The sequence below is a fragment of the Lissotriton vulgaris genome, chromosome 9 (assembly GCF_964263255.1).
Source record: "Lissotriton vulgaris chromosome 9, aLisVul1.2, whole genome shotgun sequence".
In the NCBI taxonomy this organism is placed as follows: Eukaryota; Metazoa; Chordata; class Amphibia; order Caudata; family Salamandridae; genus Lissotriton; species Lissotriton vulgaris.
This window is the reverse complement of record NC_141697.1, coordinates 1238632803-1238652935: the sequence shown is the minus strand read 5'-3', so window position 1 is coordinate 1238652935 and position 20133 is coordinate 1238632803. Positions and strand designations below refer to the sequence as shown.

General features: G+C 48.8%; 1 protein-coding gene across 2 annotated transcripts in view; it reads right to left on the bottom strand.

Moving 5' to 3' along the window:
• PDZRN3 (PDZ domain containing ring finger 3) overlaps nucleotides 1–19854 on the bottom strand; it is a 597986-nt gene extending 578132 nt beyond the window's left edge. For both annotated transcript variants that reach the window (XM_086939398.1, XM_086939399.1), the window contains exon 1: nucleotides 17778–19854. In XM_086939398.1, coding sequence (XP_086795524.1) covers nucleotides 17778–18491 — 714 coding nt within the window. In that variant the 5' untranslated portion in view covers nucleotides 18492–19854. The remainder of the gene's footprint in view (nucleotides 1–17777) is intronic.
• Nucleotides 19855–20133: the final 279 nt, after the last annotated feature.

Here is a 20133-nt window from a genome sequence, read left to right as displayed (position 1 = left end):
GGAATAGCCGCCGCAGTGAAGGGGTTAAACGAAGCATCAGAGCGAAAGATCCACGTTTGGTTTTGGTCACAGAAATAATCGAAAGAGCGGCGACAATGAACATAACAATGATAATGTAAACAGGAGCGAGTCGACTCCTGGAGGCAAAGGCTAAGAAAGGTAAAACATCAGTTAAAACACAAAGCTGGATGCTCACCTATTAGTGACAAACAAAAAAGACCAACAATACAAACAATCACAGACTGAAACCAGCAAAATAAATAAATAATACGACTGAACACTCACCAACCAGAGCAGCACGGCCAAGTTTCCCAGGTGCATGCGTGATGTGCTTCTCCAGTCTATGTTTTTTTTAAAACTTGAATTCTGGGATTTGTAGTCTTGTTTATTCCATTATAAAACAGGACTACAAGTTCCAGAATTCAAAGACAAAATGCTGCCCTGGAGTACACATCATGCATGGACCTGGGAAACTTGGCAGCTATGCTAGAGCCAAGTGAAAAAGTACAAAAATGGCTACTCCCATTCAGGAGCAAACAAGCATTGGCAAAGCCAGGAAGTTTCACATTTTGTCTTTGCAAATGCAGACCTTTTGGTTTTCACAATGTTTTTTTGCCAAAGCCATTCAGCCGATGCTGATCGGCAGAGGTAGAAAAAAAAAGGCAATGATGCATGTATGTGCCGCATTGCAAAGTTTCCCAGGGCCAAATGTGATGCTCAAGTCCAGACTTTTCTTTAAATTCTGGGATATAAAACAGAAATACAAGTCCCAGAATTTAAAGAACAAAATCTGATCTGGAGAAGGACAACACTCATAGAACTGGGTAGCTTGGCAGCTATGCATGTGGCATGACTCATGCGCGGGTAAGTGCCATGTGCTGGCACCAGCAATGGTATTGTACAACACTACGTTGTAAGTCTTGTGCCTGCGCATGAGCACACGCAAGACGTACAATGCAGCATTTTTTTTTATGAAGGAAGTCGTCGAGGATGCGAGAGGAGCAGGAAGGAGAGCGGCCAAGCAGGGGAGGCAGCAGAAATACAGGAAAGTGCTTTCTTTATATATTTTTAAGGCAATTGGGAGTGGGGAGGGAGAGGAGCCGAGCTATGCATAGCTCCACTGAGTTTTTTATACCTCCGTGGAGCTACGCGTAGAGGCACTACGCCAGCTCCGCCCACCCTTAATTGCTATGTTGATAGCTAAGTGAATTAATAAAGCCATCCTTTACCAGGGCTTTAAAACAAATGAAAGGTATGAGAGAGAAGGAGGGGCACTTTTGCTGGGTGACAGAGGGGAACCCGAGGAGGAGCTCATGAGGGGCACCAAAAGCACGGGACACCAGCAACGCTATAGACAGACCTGAAAGAAGCACATGAGGGAGGCAGGTGGAAAACACATGTTCTCGCTTGGAGTGCTTTACAAAGTAGAAATAGTAGTTCCCTAAAAGTGAGTATTGGAAGAATATAGATCTGCTAATCAAAGTCATGGTAAAAAGACTATGCTCCAGGTGAGAGACAAACACACGAAGAGGAAAGAAAACCATCAAATAGGAGGCATGGAAATAAGAGTGACAATGAAGCTGACCAATGGAAGGCGTGCGCGGATCCTAAGCCCCCTGTAAGGGTTTGGGTTAGTCCACAGGATGTCTTGTCTTTAGCAACCAGACAGGGCAGCTGAGAATTAACAAAACTGACCACAGTGCCGTCAGATTCCAGGACAAAAGGCTAAATCATGAAACTGTGCATACACTGAGTAGAGATAAAAAAAGAAAATACAAAACCAGAACTAACAGAACACCCACTCCAAGCCCAGCAAAGAAAGATGAAAGAACCAATGACAATGTGTTTGACTTTTGGAGAAAACAGAAGTAGTTCACGTAGAACAGATGCAACAGGGGCATTGCACCTGTGAAATAATCTCTCACAGACAAACACACACAGACACAGGGCCCCTCCTAAGCACACACACACACACACACACATGCATGCACGCACACACACACACACACACACACACACACACATATATATATATATATATATATATATATATATATATATATATATATATATATATAGGTAGTTATAGTTAGGATTTTTTTCAATGCAAAATCTCACTCTGTCACAAGGATGGTGCCATCAGTGATGTCATGAGTGATGTCACTGACCATGTCATGAGTGATGTAATATGTGACGTCATCAGCAGTGCATTGCGGGCGCGCAAGTTATAGTGAGTCCAACTAACTATAACGTGGGAATTTCAATGGTTTTATGTCAGTAAAATTTCCAGCTAACTATAACTGGTGTGAAACCTCTGTTTTTTTCAGTGAATTTCTTCGGTTTTTTAAATGCTAATTCCTAACTATAACTGGTGTGAAACCTATGGTTTTTTCAGTGAATATATATATATATATATGATATAACATTTGCAGCAGTGGTGCAAGACCACATACGTACACGCACACACTCTATATAGATAGACAAGGATGCAGCAGTGCAAGTTTTCAATGCACACAGCATGTATAGCCTGATCAACAGCAGTGCTCACTACACTCACGTGCACAGCTCACAAGAGTAGTGTCATCTTGAGGTCTTCAAATGGAATGGATTACAAGTGGGTAAACAACCTGGCGAGGCCACGTGCCCAGTAAAAGAGACGGGGAGAGGGAGTGTTAACATCAGCTGGAGGAGGGGGCGGTGTTACAATTGGACCTTGTACACTGCACAGCAAAGGCCACATCTTAAAGGAGGAGTCCATTTCACAAGGCCTGTTGTGTCAATGTCTACAGTCCACTTCTGGAGGCGCCGTCTGGTGCATTGTGTCACATTTTGGACATTGTGTTTGGCACATCGTGTCCCTTTCTGCTGCCAAACGCTGGGACGTGCCTCAGATCACACACCGCGCCACAGTAAACTCTTATTCCAGGGCCTCTTGTTTCCATCAGATTGTGAGATCTGCAGTCTCAGGCGCTTGCCTCAGCTCACACAGAGCGCCAGCTGGACGCTGCGAACGGCTTGTGCAGGTAAGAGCGGTGGACAGTGGAGCCTGGTAGGGTGGGATTTCGACAGACGAGGGAAAAGTAAATGAATAAATATTTTTCCCTCACCCTCGTTTGCGAAAATCCCCCACGACGCGGCCCCACTGCGCTTACCTGCATGAGCCGCCACTGCGAACTGAATGACTTTCTTTTTATACGGTTCATGGCACCGCATTTGTACTGAACGCTACCCCGGAAAGAAAGAAGCGGCATCAGTTTGAATTAAGTAAAGGTAACGTGCCGCCAGCACCACAGTGCACCCAGCAGGTGATGCAACGTAAGGGGGAGGGGCTGGGGTGCCGGAGGCGTACACAAGGGACAGGCCATGTGGGAGGTACAAGGTCAGCTGAGTCAGCAGTATACGAAGAGTCCTCTAAGGTGGTGGCGGCCTGAGCTGAGGCCGCCAGCACCAGGAGCAGCGGCCCACCAGAGCTGATGCACTTGTGTTGTGACGTGGGTCAAGCGACTCTCGGTGGTAGATGGGTCACCACAAGAGGAGAGCTAGGATGGGCAGAACTCGCAGAGTTTCACTCCGCGGAATTCAATGGAATTACAGAAAAACTCCGCGAGATTCAGGGGAATACTAGGGGTGGCCGTAAATTGTGTAAGGGACTTACGCGGAGAGGCACAGAGATGGAACCAATCTCCGCACTCTCCGCATAGTTCCGTTACGCAACGCCCGCCTCCCTCCCGCAGTATTAAATAACCTTAAAAAGCCTTAAATAACATTTAAATAAATAACCTTACCTTATCGGCAGCGCATCCGTCTCCATCGCGCCTTCTTCTGGGAACTGCACATGCGCGGGAGCCTGCGCATGCGCATTCCTCGCCAGGAATGCGCCAGAGCGCACAACCCTTCAAGGAGATTTTGCTTCTGTTCGAGTAGAAAATCACCTTGAGAAGCAGCAAATCTACTCGAGCGTCAGCCCTCTGACCGCCAACACTCGCGTACGCCTTTGACTGCTCATGTAAGACAATCGCGCAAGGGGACGCCAAATCTCGCTCATTCTCACCAGCTCGCATATTCTGGAGCCTCATAAGAAAAAAATTCTGCCACGCGGCGATTGGTGGAATTTGGCCAGAACTCGGGGTTAAAGAGTAATGCAGAGAACCAGAGTTCCAAAATTCCACCAGTTCCGCAGGTGGAAAGGGATATTTGGCCCACCCCTAATGGCGAGCAGAGCGCATTCAGACTGAGCCCGCCCTGGAGGAGAGCCTCGTCACCAGCAAAAATCACCCTCACATGGCTCACCGAGCCCTCAGGATTGCCTCAGGCCTGAACATCGGATCGAGGAGCTAGACAGAAGAGAGTCAACCTCTATGTGATGTCGTCACTGGAGCCAGTCCAAGGATGGAAGGTGGGGCAGCCCTGCTGCTACGTACTGTGCCGGGGAGAAGGCCGTCGCTGCAGAGCCAATCACCAACGTGCAAGAGCTTCTTCAGCCAATCCCATGACTAGAGCTTCCTACCAATCCAAAGTCATCAAACTTTGTCACCACTGAAAAGGATTTCAACCTCCTTGACTGGCGTGCGCACATGGGCGCTGCGATCTCTGAAACTGCTCATGGGAGGAAAGACATTTGCTATAAGGAGCACTAATTAGGACTGGGCAAAATGTAAATCACGCCAGCATAATTCACATATATTTAGGGAATTCTGGGTTATGCTTGTTACGTGAAATTCTCAAATTAAGCAACTTTGAGCAAAATGATATACCATTCATGGTGAAAATTTGCTACAAATTTGCCATTCACAGTAAAATTCTATAATGAATGCACAGGCCCAATAGAAAGAGAGGGGCTGTTATTGGTGGTATTTTTGCTTTTTTGCACTATTTTTTTAACCACGTTTACATGTAATTTAGCGTAATTTTGCACAATTTCACAAAAGCAAATTACATAATTGTGCACACCCCTAGTAATAATGAATGACAGATTTCAGGTTCGAGTAACGGACCGTTTGAGTACATTTTGAAGATGTTCATCCTTGTACCATGGATAAGAGACTTTGGTGGTCGACTCTTCCCCAACATGGCTGTCAAACTTCTTCTTCTGAAAGCTGGGTTTGCATAGGAGAGGATGTCTCACTCTCATTCCAGGAACTAGCAAGACAGAGCACTTCCTGCCAAGTAATCAATTTCTTGAAATATACACCTACTAATAGTTTTCATTTATATGCAAAACAGAAATGTACCCAAAACAAAAACAAGCATTGGCATACTCAATAGGTCTCGCCTGTGGGCCCTTATAAGTGTTTAACCATGCAACAGTTAATGTTGTTGCACCAAGGATATTGGGCTGCATAGCTAAATACGTATAAGGTCCCAATAGTGAGACCTATTGGCTATGCCAATGCTTTTTTTATTTTTATAGTGATTAGGGCAGAGGAACTGCGGCAGAGATTTTTTTTTGTGCAGATTTATACAGTGCAAACTCGACCCGAAGGTATTGGAGTGCTTTACATGAGCACCAGTTAGGTAACACAAGGACATATTCATTATTTGGTAGGCGCGAGGAGATTAACCAATTTGCCCAGAATCACAGGATGCTGAGCCGACGCCGAGGCTCGACCCTGGTTCCCCAGCTCCAAAGTCAGCAGCTCTAGCCCTAAGGCTACATCCTCTCCTCTGTTGAACAATGTAGTTTTGGAAACAGTAACATTTACAGTTGCTGGAAAGGAGCTCTGCGCACAAGTGGTGCGTCCTGGAGGCTGGAGCCAGTCCTGCTGGCAAGAATGGCACATTTCGGAGCGTTTAAATGGCCGGACTACCTATAGTTGGAGCTGGGTGAGGCATTGATAGCTTGAGCCTGGCCTGAGGGCATGCCTGGATCCTCATGGTCCCTGAGCCAAGACAGGCCGAGCTGTGGTGTGGCATTTACAGGATCATACGTCACGCTGTGCTGCGGCGGAGGAGGGTGTGCGCGGAAAAGGAGCACGTTACTCTTGAAAGGCGCATGCCCGGAGGATGTTAGTTTTGAAAGGCACGAGTCCACAGTGATACAATCAGGATTGTTGCTGTATTCTTTCTCAGGACGCTGTGCAATAGCACCTGCAACGTGCGCCGTGGCGTTAAACCTGATGTATTAGTTCACAAACAGAAATTCGACCTCAGCCACAGTGTAGTGCATGGGACCTGTACCACATATAATATTTAATTTGATATGTGTGTGCATAAAAGGTTTCCTCATGGAGGGGTGTGTGAGCTGGCATGACAGTGCTGTGTATTCCGTTTCCACTTTGTGCCGGGAGGAGCCCCTGGTGTTAACAGGCGCCCGCTGTGCCGCATGTGCATGGCGCTGCGGCCCCTTTTGATGCTGCCTGTGCCTGGGCGCCTGCGGCAGGCCTTTGTGTGGAGCCGCGGCGAGCTGGGCCGGGTGCAATTGGTCAAGAGCTGAGCTCAACCTCTTCCTGGTCTGTACTGGTGTATATTCATGAGGCCTCCCTCGGTATGAGGGGCCTGTCACCTCTTTGGGTGGGAGGGCTCCGCCGCTGCCAGGACTGAGGCCCCACCAGGCGATGGCCATATCTGTCAGCGCCGATGACGAGGAGTACGATTCGGCGCGAGAGCAGGTGAGAGGCAGCTCTTTGTGTGAGAATGCGCTACCGGCGGGGTGTTGCTAGAAAGCTGCTGGGACGTGTGAGCAAGGGGTTGTAGGGATGTGTGAGTCACTGGTACATGTCTTCATTACCTGCCTGTGCGGCATACTACCGAGAGAAACGGCTGGTTTATGACCAGAAACGCTGCATGGGCGAGGCAATGTTCAATCAGCTGCTCTGGTAACCATGTGTGTGCCCACGGTGGAGCCTCGCTGCGCTATGAGCCCTCTGATTGTGTATCATGCAGGCTCCTTAACCTGAACGATTTAGCTTCATTGAGTGCACCAGGCATGTTCCACTGTACATTGTTTACAAACAACGCGGTCAAATAGGATGACGTGGCATAGGCTTCAGTGCTGGAAAAAAGTGAGATAGTGAAAAATGATGGAGTAAAAGTGAGGAATGCAGCTGTAGTGTCACGCGAGGGGTGCGCACGCGCCCATCTTGCTCATAACCTCAAGCCATAGGCCGAAAGTCCAGATCAATTCACACGCGCGGCGGCAAAAGTGAAAGCGAGGAATGCAGCTGCAGTGTCCCGCCAGTGGTGCGTGCACGCTTGTGTTGCTCGTTAACGCAAGCCATAGGCCAGAAGTCCAGAGCGATTCCAAGAGGTCATTTTCCTAGTGCAGCGCATGTGCGCTGCGCTAGGCTCGACCTAAAAACCAGGACAATGGCTGATTGCACTCTAGTGTAAGGGAGGGGAAACCATGACTGACTTCTCACTCATCAATGCCTGCCAAAAAGAAGAAAAATTGCACACCTACCCTTAACAAATAGAGAGCCAAACCTCTCTCATCAAAGCCTGCCAAAGAACAGTAAAAAAGCAACCAGACTCCAGCAAAAAAAGAGTAAAAACCCCAAACACGAGTACCAAAACATAAAACACTACATTTATATCACCTTCCAGGACACAGAAACAAATATTCTTCTTTTATATCTCAAAAAGAAAGAATAAAAGAAAACTGACCACTTACCATCAGAGCCCAGCACTAAACATGGAAACAAAACAGAACTGAACATATACCTATCAAAGCAAACAAATAAAACTGTAAAAGAAATCGATTCTGGACACTGACCGATGAGACTAGGGGTTCTGGCATTGAAGTAAAAATAACTGACTGTGCACCCTTCAAAGTCCAAGAAATCCTATAAATCAAAGCAGAAGCCCCCCACCACAGTGTGTGTGTGTGTGGGGGGGGGGGGGGAGCCCCCCACCACAGTGTGTGTGTGTGTGTGGGGGGGGGGGGGGAGCCCCCCACCACAGTGTGTGTGGGGGGGGGGGCGCAATAGCACGCCTGACCAGTCATCCATAACACCCACAGACCAATGCAACAGATTAGAATACCGACCGCTCTCCAACCAGAGTGCAGCAATGAACATCAATGAAAGACAAACTCAGATTCACCCATCAAAAGCCATCAAGAGTATAAACAAACAATGCACATCAATAGGTCTCACCTTTACAATGAGAGTGCAAGCTGTTCGCTTTTGCCAATGTTTGTCTACGGACTATTGTTCGAAAAAGTAAAAGAAAAACAAACTTTCAAAATGCTCGAGGAAAGGAAAACACATCTCATGGTATGTAAAAACTTTGCATTTAATTCAATGTTTTCAATCTTTATCAATGGTATAGTTTATTTTTCATATACGATTCATTCCGAAACTCTGAACAGAATTTAAGACGAATAAGGAAGTCTCGGCAAGTGAATGGAACCATTTGCCAAGGCCTGAATTACTTTCCAGAGGATTCAGCCATGTGGTTCTTTGCAGCAGCAAAACACACAAGATGATGGACGGAATGTTGCACAATGGCAAAACATTCACCCCCTGTCACAGATCTGGGTTTAATCCATCGTTATTTTGCTCACCAAGCCACCCCAGTTCACACATGGCCATATGCAAATCAGTCTTGACCCTGTGCCTCATGGGAACAGTCCAGCCTGAACTGCCTATCCATGTCTTCCCTGGACCGGAAACAAGCATACTAGTTCTTTGTAGCAGCCCAGGAAGCAGGTTTATGGGGCTTATGGAGAATTGTCATGCTAAGTACACCTTCTCCCTCAGATGCAAGACAAATGAGCGCAGGTGACAGCCCATCCGAGCACATAAAAGCCGTTATGTGCTAAAGCTTATGATTTCATGCAGCATGTGGAATGCGGGCGATAAAAAAAAAAAAAAAACGATTTTTAAAGTCTGCACTTCAGCCATGCCCACAAAAACTATCCCTGTTTCTATGATTTCACGAAGAACCTGGGAAGGGTGGTGAGTGGCATAGAGAGGCTGGAGGGCTCCTGAGGGAGAAAGCAGCATGTGAGGGAGAGAGATAAAAACACATACACTCTCATGGAGTGTTAATGAAATAGAGAAAATCAGTTCCCTAAATGCATGCAGTAAAAGGATAAAAGTCAGTTAATCAAAGTATGGTAAATAGGCTACCCTCCCGGGGCGGGACAAACACAAGAAGAGGAAGATATGCCATCCAATGAGTAGCAAGCAAACGAGAGTGACAGTGAAGCCAACCTATCATAAGTAACAGGCGGCTATAAGCCCACTCCAAGTTCACAAGAGGTCGTTCACAAACAGTTTTTGCCCGGGCGAGACCTACCTGGGAGACCTGGGAGTGACGACTTACCCAGCACAGTGCTGCAAAAGAGAGTACACACAAGTGACCACTCGTTAACCAAAGACCAGCAAAACAGTGGAAAGGAATGTGTCCCTCCTTTGTGCAATAAACACATAAAAACAAGGAAGAAACCTCTGACCTTGAGGCCTGTGTGAAAATTAGTATAAGGCCACGAAATTTGGGAAATTCACAAATGTTTGTACCGTGAAATGCAACTATTTTTATTACATAGGAAGGACAGAAAATGCCTCGCTTATGTTGGCGAGCGGCATTTTATGGTTTATGACATTTATGCATCGCCAGCATCTCGAGACCTTTTTTGAGGCATGCCCACAAGCGAAAAGTCACCCGAGAAACTGACACGTTCCATTTCACACCATTCGCGTAATTCGTGATTTTTTTGTAGCATAATGACGTGAGCAGTTCCGCACCCCTTCGCCCATGTGCCACCCTCACCACAACGCGCAAGAGATGAAGGCGAGTGACTGGTGACGAGCCCGGTGACGTAACGAGGTGACGTACTGAGACGACGTCCTAGTTGTTGACGTACCCCCTGCTCTCCCATCATCCCTGCTTTGGAAAATGGAGGATCGAAGGTGCCCACGGAGAATCACCCCCAGACCCCACCGCCTGCCAGAAGAGGTGGCGGCTCGTCGGGGGAAGCACGCGTGCACCGCACCCAACCGTGTGCTCCTCTGCAAGCTGCAGGGTTCAGCTTCGAGGAATCCTGGAGGCAGGAGGGGGAGTGCACACCCCCCTCGTCCTCTGAGGGGGGGGGGGGGGCTCTGAGACAGAGAGTGTTGGAGCATCCCCCACCCCGATAGGGGGTGGAAGTGCCCTAGTGAGGTACTCTTGTGACCCCACCAACTGAAGATGGCACGAGGCCCGTCGGGGTCAGGGGTCAGCCGGGGTTAGTCCGCGTACTTAAGAGAGCACGCTTCATGGCTTAAACGTTTCTTTGAGGCTGGCTGCACAAGAGAGAGCAACGTTTGAGGCCGTCAGAGCCGGGGGCGCACAGGGAAAGCGCCATTTGTGAACACCCCCCCCCCCCCTCCCCCGCCGCCGCCTCCTGGGGGGGGGGGGGAGGGGGGAGATAGAAAGATGCAGTCCCCCCCCCCCCCCCCCACCCCCCACCACCACACTCCAGCAGCGATTCAATGCCAAGGATATATGTGAGGGAACGAGAGAACGCCCCCCCCCCCCCCCACTTGCCCACACGCTGCTCCATTCCCTCAAGGAAGCCCCCACTCAGTCACCTCGGATCCTGTTGGCCCACCTGGCTTACACCGACCCACATAGGTAGCCAGGTGGCTGTCGGTGACGTCGCCTTCATAGAGGGGCCTCGGGAGTGCCATTAATATTAGGCAGCAAAGACACCGATTTTACACGGCGGTCTCTACCAGCCACTCTCGGTTCTTAAAATGTGAAAGATGCCGAGCCAATTACAGCTCAGGAAGAAACACAAACCTGAGGGGAGAGTCACAAACATGTTCCTCTGGGTCAGCACCACAAGTTGCACCACGAGTTGCACCACGAGTTGCAGCCACCCCATGCCTTTTGCAAAACCATATTTTCAAAGATTTGTAGCCATGGTTTTGCGCCAAAAGTAAACGCCCTTTCAAAGGAGGCGCTAACAGGAGAAATGCTGACATTTGTCTGTGCTACAAACACACGTCCAAAGCCGACTGACTCCATATGCCCAGAGATGACTAACGGAGCCGCACTGGCCGTAGCAGACACCGGGCGGTTTCCCGCTGGGCCCGAAGTGTGGAGGCCAGATTTGGACCAGTGGGGGGTGTTTTTGGTACAAGAGGCCAGTTTTGCAGCAGTGCCGCAATTTCGGCTACCTGTGCCAAAAGCAGCAGCAGTGTCCCCCACATACCCCGTGGCCAGTCAGACTTCATTGCCAGGGGCGGTTTGGGTTCCCAGTCCGGCGCTGATGACTGAGTCCATATGTCCAAAACCAACTGGGTCTATGTCTCTAAAGCCAACTGAGTCCATGCGTCCGAAGCCTATCGAGTTCATGTGTCCAAAGATGACTGAGTCCATGCTGCATATATCCAATGTCCGAAGCAGACCATGTCCACACTCAAAGACAGCCAAGTGCATGTCTCCGTAGCCTACCAAATCCATATGTCTGAAGCCCATTGACTCCTTATGTCCATAGCCTGCAACTCCATATGTCTGAAGTCGATCAAGTCGATATGTGCAAAGCTGCCTAAGTCCATATCTCCAAAGCTGGCGAGTCCGTATGTCCGAAGCTGACCAAGTCGATATGTCCAAAGCCGACTGAGTCTGTATGTCCGAAACCGACCGAGCCGACATGTCAAAGCCAACCAAGTCGATATGTCCAAAGCCGAGCGAGCCCACATGCCCTCCATATCCCCAATGAGAGGACAGTTCTGGGAGGAGGAATTTAAGAGGATCACTGCCACAAGGGTGTCTAAGATTATACTTGACACTAAGTTAATGATGTTGAGAACAGCACAACTGTGGAAGAGCTCTGGGCAGCCCAAGGTGGAGCTACAAGACATTTATAACTATGAGAATCAGAGAAGCGCAGACAACTCTCCCAGGAAGTTCAGATAAACTCTGTGGGAAACACCAGTGGGCAAGTTGGGGGGTATAATTAGCCCCAGGAACAAGTGGTAATGACCCCTTCTTTTACTCTGTGTTCTGGTCTGTAGGGTGCGTCTGTAAGTCAAGCAAGGGGCTATTGGTTGCTTTGCTGAACTTTTCTTGTGTTCACTAGGATTACATGAAGCGGCTGTGGTGTATGTAATGTTATTTACGCAGGAGAGTGCTACATACGTGTTATCATTAGGCCTGGGAGGTAAAATTCCATTATGCTCGCCGAATTTGGGTAACTTTGCGTTCCTCGGAGAACGCAAAATTGCCCAGAATTCTGCGTTCTGAGACTTTGCAAAATGTTTTGCTTGTTTGCGTTCTCAAATGCGTGTTCGCAAGATTTTTCTCCCAAGCACGCAAAACAGCATTTGCGAACAGTAAAAAAGCTTTGCGAACAAGCAATAACCGCATGTTCAGGGAATTTCTGCGTGTTCGCGAGATTTTTTACCATTTCGCAGAGATTTGCATAACGCAATTACGCAAATTCTGCCCACCTCTAGTTATCATCAAGTGACGTATGAGTCATTATGAAAGATACCTTGATGGAGACTTTGGGATCCATGGAAGAGTCCAGACCCTGTTTATTTGACTTCGGCGTCTGCCAATAGGAAGCTATTTTTTGTTTCCTCAGCCTTTGCTGCACCACTCTGTGCAGCCGCTGCTTACGGCAATGCTGCTGTGCCCACCGCACCCACTGTGCCCACCAGGCCCACCAGGCCCATCTGGCTCCTCTCTTACTCGGCAGGCTCCTCACCCTTGAGGCCTTGGTTAATGTCACCATCCACGCACAGCAGCCCAGGAGCTTGTTTCTGGATGCCGTTCCGCCCACACCCAAGGCACAACAACATATTCTCACAATAATTATCTTGGGCGCCATCTTACTGTACACGCCCGAACCACATGAGACGTCCAAGAGTCTGTGTTTCATTGATGCCCAAGGGTACGTGCTACTCAGCCTCTTACGCCATTGGTCGAAAAATAACGACAAATGGTCATTGCAGAAAGCACCTGCTAGACAGAACCAATGCTCGCTCTTGCACATAAGACAATGTTACTAGTGAAGGACGGCCAATCCAAGAGCACTATATGCGCCATGGCAACACACACTAGAACCACACGCATAAGTATAGCACATGCTTATGCACACACCATTGCGTCATGTGTTACTAGGACTATCTATTTGTGATGCATAAAGAGAAATACTTGGCCCCACCACCTATTCCCAGAGAAGAGGAAAGTTTCTTTCTGCACACCCGTCCGCACGCCTGATAATACCGAGATCTTCCAAGTTTAAACTCAGTTTACCTTCACACTAACCTACACAAACCACTGGTAAATTGTGAAGCTGATACCCCTGGTGGTCATGTTCGCGCTATAGAAAACTTTCAAAATAATAAATAAATAAATTGGTAAACACTGAACACTTCTCTACTGACCTCGCACAACCAGCACTAGGACTGAAGGCTCGCACTGGTCCACAGGAAAGGAGGTGTGAGATTGAGGAAGAATCACAGGGCCATAATACTAGAAGACTTGCTATGCTGTGGCAACAACATATGAACCGGATTGATCTACCGCCCAATCACTGCACCGAGGAGCATCTCACCGCAGCACCCCCTGACATCCTCTTCTCGTTCACCTCGCCCACAAACCTTGGGGACCGCAAGAGCATCTACTCAACACCCATAAGATCCAGCCCATGTCAAGTCTGGCTCAGCCCGGACCCTAACCAAGGCCGACTCTGGCCAGCCTCCTCATTGGCCAGCTCAGTCACGCCTTCCTAGACCGGCCACACCTCCTCCAGGCTGCCTGTCACTGACACCGGTCCATTAAATATGGCCCCTCAACACAGTATTTAAAGTTGTCTACCCCAGCTTTCCCTTACACTCTAGTACTCACTGCCCAAGACTGCCATCGCTTTCCTTCCACATGACTACCTACCTGCACACGTCAGAGTGTGGGCCACGGTCACCACTCATCCTGCCGGACGCTCTTTATTCTGTTTCCTGTGTGTTGTTATTCCTCATTCCATGCACCTGAGCATCCTAAAGACACTATAACTTACAAAACACCTGAATAAACTTACACTCTGGCACTCGGTGTGGGCAGAAGATGAAAGAGCCTCAAACCAGGGCATTATAAACGATGGTCCACGTTCAGATAATGCCCACTGTATATCCTGTAGGATGTGTGAAAGACCACTTCGCCTTGCTAGGGAGAGCTGATCTTTCTGATAGTGCACAAACTATTATATCTTTCTCCAAGTGATGACTAAAGATATGGGGGCATATTATCAAGAACGGTGTTACAATTATCGCCGCATTAGCAGCAGGAAACTGCCACTAAAGCGGCGATAATCGGCTTGAAAATATGCTCTTGAGAATTCCAATAGAAGCCCAGGTTCACACCAGAACATGGGCTTCTATTGGAATTCTCAAGAGCATATTATCAAGCCCATTATCGCCGCTTTAGCGGCAGTTTCCTGCCACTAAAACGGCGATCATTTTAACGCAGTTTCTTGATAATATGCCCCCGATTTTCTAGCCTTTTGCTGGCAGCGAAGGGAAGCCAGGGAGTTAGGAAGCAAAGAGTGTCCGACTAGATCCCAACAGTGACTCCGGACCTGATGGAACCTTATCTATCTTCTCCTCTACAGCACTCGCAGAGATTTTATGTGATAAAGTTCAGATTTAATACAGCGCACGCCTGGTCTCGTAACCTAGCAAAGCTGTCATTATTCGAACTCATGCCATGTCCTTGTGACTCGAGCTCTGGCCAGAATGCACTTCATTTATTTTCCTGTTTCTTTTGTAAGTTGTGTTATATTCCTAGGGAAATGTTTTTACTGCCACTCTTGAGGGCCCAAAATGTTAGTTTATGTCGCCCACTCTGCGTCAACTACAGCTGTGTCATCTCAATACATCTGTTTGATGGAGCATAAATTCATCTCTGCGGCTGTTAGACTGAGGAAAGAGATGGATGAAGTCACTGTATATCATGCTCTGGTGTTTCAAGGGTGTGGGGGTTATTGATGGATTATTTGGAAATTTTGTAATGTTATTTGGAAATTTTGTAATGCGCACAGCTACCCCGAGGGGTTTCCCGGTGCAGGATAGATGCAGAGAGGGTGTCCCAGGGCAAGGATCTAGACTAGCCAAGTCTTCATATTTTTTGCGAAAGACAAGTAATGAATTGCAGTTTCTAAGATTGACAGGCAGAGAATTCGACAATTTAGGACCAAGGTAGGCAAAAGAGCGACCCTTCATGCGCATTAGGCAGAAGCTTGGCACCGCAAACAAAGCATGACTCGCGGATCGAAGAGGCTGATAAGGAACGACCAGTTCCCCAATGTATGGAGGAGCTAATCCAAGTTTGGCCTTGAATATATAACACGGTGCCTGGAACTCAGTGTGCTTAGGGACCCTGAGCCCGTCCTTTCCCTGAAACCGATGTGAGACTGAAGCATATTTTGATAATCGAAAGAGTCGCCGAGCAGCATGTTGATCAATCTGCGAGCGGTGGATCGAAGTCTTATCCGCACCCAGGTACAGCACATTGCCATAATCCAATCTGGATATAACGAGAGCCTCGATTACAGCCCTTTGAGCCGCGAGGGGAATTAACCAAAGAATCTTTTTCAGCCATTTAAGGACTGGAAAACATGTGGCAATGACCTGAGTCAGCAGTGGTTTCCAAGAAAGCTTACTGTCAATAAGACATCCCAGATTTTTACCCTTAGTAGACGGGGTGGGCAGAGTCCCGACGGATCCGGCCGGCGTCTCGGCCCCAAAGGGGGGCGTTGTTGCACATGACCAAGACCTCCGTCTTGTCACCATTGAGCCAGAGTGCGTTTTTATTCATCCGTGAGGAATGTTCCTCCGCCCCGGTTCAGTAAAGAAGGGTCATGGTTCTGATCTGACAATAAAGGAAAAATAATCTGCGTCTCGTGGGCGTTTGGAAAAAGGGTAAGTCTGCAACTCTCTATTAAGTCTGCCAATGGGCGGACACATATGTTAAATAGTAAGGGGCTCAAAATGGAACCCTGTGGAACTCCAGAAGTCAGGGCTTGTGGCGTGGATCTCACACGAGCCGAAAAGACCTGAAAAGTAAGGTGTTTTAGGAACAAAACAAGCCACCTGAAGGCGGAACTTTCTAAGCCTAAAGACTCTAGTCTGCCAGCCAGGATCGAACGAGACACTGGGCCCGATTCACAGAACTCACTTAAGACTAAATCCTAAACTTACTACTTTTGGTATTCACAGAAGTTAGGATTTTGTCTTAAGACAGACTTAAGACAGACGTAAGACAGACTTAAGTTAGGATTTTGTTTTAAGTCTGTCTTAAGCCTGTCTTAAGACAAACTTAAGACAAAATCCTAACTTCTGTGAATACCAAAAGTAGTACGTTTAGGATTTAGTCTTGTTAGGTCTGTGAATCGGGCCCACTGTGTTGAAAAGCCCCTGTTCGTAGTGTTGACCGCCACCTCATGCACGATCACAGTAGTGTTGACCGCCACCTCATGCACGATCACAGTCGTGTTCCCTGTGGTTCACCAGGCAGAGCGGCCAGCAGTATTGAGAACAAGGCTTTCTCAGTGTGAGATGCCTCGACACGCTTAATGCAGACAGCTATATCTGCTGTGCCTCCAGCACAAAGGCAGAAACAGAGGTAATACATCTCTCCAACACCTGGTGAGTCACCATTTAAAGATCAGATTTACACATATTTTGGAAATCCAACCGTTTTCTCCAAATATCAGCTATAAATTTTGAAAACACTCATATTTTCATCTCAAATGCGCGCTTTCATTTCTGGAAATACATATATTGCTTGAAAACCAAAGCTTCTGAGGCTTGGCTGTAAGCGGGGGCTCCGTACAGGAGGCTGGAGAAGGACCGGTAGCTCACAAGCTACTGGTCGGAGAAGCCCGGTCTAGAGGGCCCGGCCAGCAGTGCCCCGCCCTCCATGTCACGTCATGTGTGCATTATTCATTGCTGAGCCGTACAGCCTATAGTATTTCTTGTCATGCCTGTTTTTCTGGATGCAATTACCTATCGGGTCGGGTGAAATGCTATTCCAATGCCTTGTTATTTATTTATTTGTATTTAACACTTTTATAATAGCATTCCTTCACTGTAAATAACTTGTGCTCTTTCCATTGAACTAGGTGCAGCGATAACACCCGTGGACTGGAACGTGTTAGAATTCAGTCCCTATGGATTCAATACATTATGATTAAGGCTCCCAGTTTTCCGTTTTTACTGATTTTTACAGATAAATACAGATTGAAAACAATGCATTTATTTTTAAAAGTGGATAAAAACTGAAAATTGTGCTTCTTTTCAGTGACTCTCCGTGCTGTCTTTCGTGAATTATAGGCCAGCAGCTGAGCAGATGGACAGCATAGGAAATTTAAAAACAGGGTGAAATTTCTTTCAATAACGGCATATGCCAACATACATTTGTGGTAAAATGCTCATATTTACCAGTGGATGTACTGTTAGGAATTATTTTGTAGCTTAAGGAGCTAAAACACAACAGACATCAAATTATGACTGCAAGTCTATCAGTTAAATAAATATGGAAATGTACAATTTACAACTTCATTTATCTGAAAAACACAAAATAAATATGGATAAATACAGATAAAATGACCCAAAAATAAACATGGATAAATACAGACGGAAATGTTAAAAAAATAAGTACCATAAAACCGTGAGCCTTAATTATGATGCATTACGTCATACCAAGTTGGAGGGATGCAGTGGAGTCCGTGTTACGTAATGCTATGTTCTGCCATCACATATCACATATGATTTATTATTAGATAGTTGTGTTTGTTTGCATAACACACAGTGCATGACTTCATTGCTTTTAGAGAGCTTGCTTACCTTACAAGGTGAGGCCAGGTTGCGCGTCAGGGAGTCCAGCCGCTGACTATACTCGGTGAACCGCTTCTGGTAGCGCAAGGCCGTCATCTGCAGCTCGTTCTGCAGGGAGCAGAGGCGGGACAGCAGCGACTGCTCCCGCTTGCCCGCGCGCAGTGCTTGCTTCTTGAGCTGGCCCTCTAGCACCTGCACGCGGGCCTGTAACGCGGTGCTATGCGACTGCAGGGCAGCGGTACAGCGGTGCGTGCCTAGCCGCCGCTCCTGGTAGGTCAACTCCAGGCCGCAACCTTGTTGGCACCGCCCAGATGGCCGCTGTTCACAGGCCTCGCGCATGTGGGCCTCCACATCCCGCAGGCTCAGCACCTGCCCGCAGCCCGGGTGCCGACACGAGGTCGGGGCGTAGTCGCAGGTCTCAACGTGCTCCGCCAGGTGCTGCAGCTTGACCACTCGTCCGCACCCGCGCGCCTGGTGCTCACACTTGATGTCCAGCTTCAGGATAAGGCTCTTGAGGGGCAGCACATGGTTGAGCTCCTTGGCAGAAAGCCTCTGGCACTTTACAGGGCAGCTGCCCTGCTGCACCACCCAGGGCAGGACGCAGCCGGCGCAGAAGACGTGCCCGCAGGGGGTGGTCAGCGGGTCCTCCAGCACGCGGTTACACAGGTTGCACTTCAGGTCAGGGTCCACCTCCCCGCTGAAGCGCTCCAACTCGAAGCCCATGGTGGACGTGGCCTGACCCCGGGCGGTCACTGGGTGCACCGTAGGTGGAGCCTGTAGTGTACACTACTCATTACAATTAGGGTCGGATGAGCCCCCCCAAGAGGGCCAGAATGGATCACCAGCTGCACTGTGACTGCTCCTCCAATCAGGCCTGGATGTGCCTCACCAGAAGGGCAGGCCTGGGGCCGCGCCCCTTTTACCTCCAGTAACTGTGTCTGTAACAACGCCCCAAACTTCTCCTCCAATGGGACCTGAAACAACTCCTTGGAATGTGCCTTAAAGAGCCCTTTGAATAGTGCCTAAAACAGCCCTTTGAATAGTGCCTAAAAGATCTCCTTGGATTGAGCCTCAAACAGCTCCTTGGACAGTGCCTGAAACAGCTCCTTGGATAGTGCCTGAAACAGCTCCTTGGATAGTGCCTGAAACAGCTCCTTGGATAGTGCCTGAAACAGCTCCTTGGGTGGTGCCTGAAACAGCTCCTTGGATGGTGCCTAAAACAGCTCCTTGGGTGGTGCCTGAACAGCTACTTGAATAGTGCCTAAAACAGCTCCTTGGATAGTGCCTAAAACAGCACCTTGGGTGGTGCCAGAACAGCTCCTTGAATAGTGCCTAAAACAGCTCCTTGGATAGTGCCTAAAACAGCTCCTTGGGTGGTGCCTGAACAGCTCCTTGGATAGTGCCTAAAACAGCTCCTTGGATAGTGCCTAAAACAGCTCCTTGGGTGGTGCCTGAACAGCTCCTTGAATAGTGCCTAAAACAGCTCCTTGGATAGTGCCTGAAACAGCTCCTTGGATGGTGCCTGAAACAGCTCCTTGGATAGTGCCTAGAAGAGCTCCTTGGATAGCGCCCAAAGCTGCTTCCCCAAATCAACAACTGGAACACCTCCTCCAATAGGATTGCAGACCATTCCTCCGATAGCGCCCAGAAGTGCGTCTCTGAGCAGTAAACAGTAGTGCTCTTTCAATGGCTCCTGGAACTTTCCTCTGATAGCGCCAAGCAGTGTTCTCTGAAGCGAGGAGCTGCCTCCGCTGGGGCCACTGCTGCACCGGAGCTTGACAGCAGCAGGGACCGCTCTTCAGGCGCCTGGAGGGAGCAGGGATCCGTCTCTCGCTCCTGGAGGGAAGCAGGGACCACTCTCCAGACGCCTGGGGGAAGCAGGGCTCCGTCTCTCGCTCCTGGGGGGAAGCAGGGACCGCTCTTCAGGCGCCTGGAGGAAGCAGGGCTCCGTCTCTCGCTCCTGGGGGGAAGCAGGGATCCGTCTCTCGCTCCTGGGGGAAGCAGGGACCACTCTCCAGACGCCTGGAGGAAGCAGGGATCCGGCTCTCGCTCCTGGGGGAAGCAGGGATCCGTCTCTCGCTCCTGGGGGAAGCAGGGCTCCGTCTCTCGCTCCTGGTGGAAGCAGGGATCCGGCTCTCGCTCCTGGAGGAAGCAGGGATCCGGCTCTCGCTCCTGGGGAAGAAGGGCTTGAGCCTCCTCCGGTGCTTGACAGCAACAGGGCAGGTACAGTTCCTGCAGTCCTTGCAGGCAGAGGGCAGGAGTTCGTGCAGTTCTTGCAGGCAGAGGGCATGAGCAGCTCATTCGGTCCTTGCAGGCAGAGGGTAGGAACAGCTCGTGCAGGGACTGCCTCGCCGGTTGCACTAAT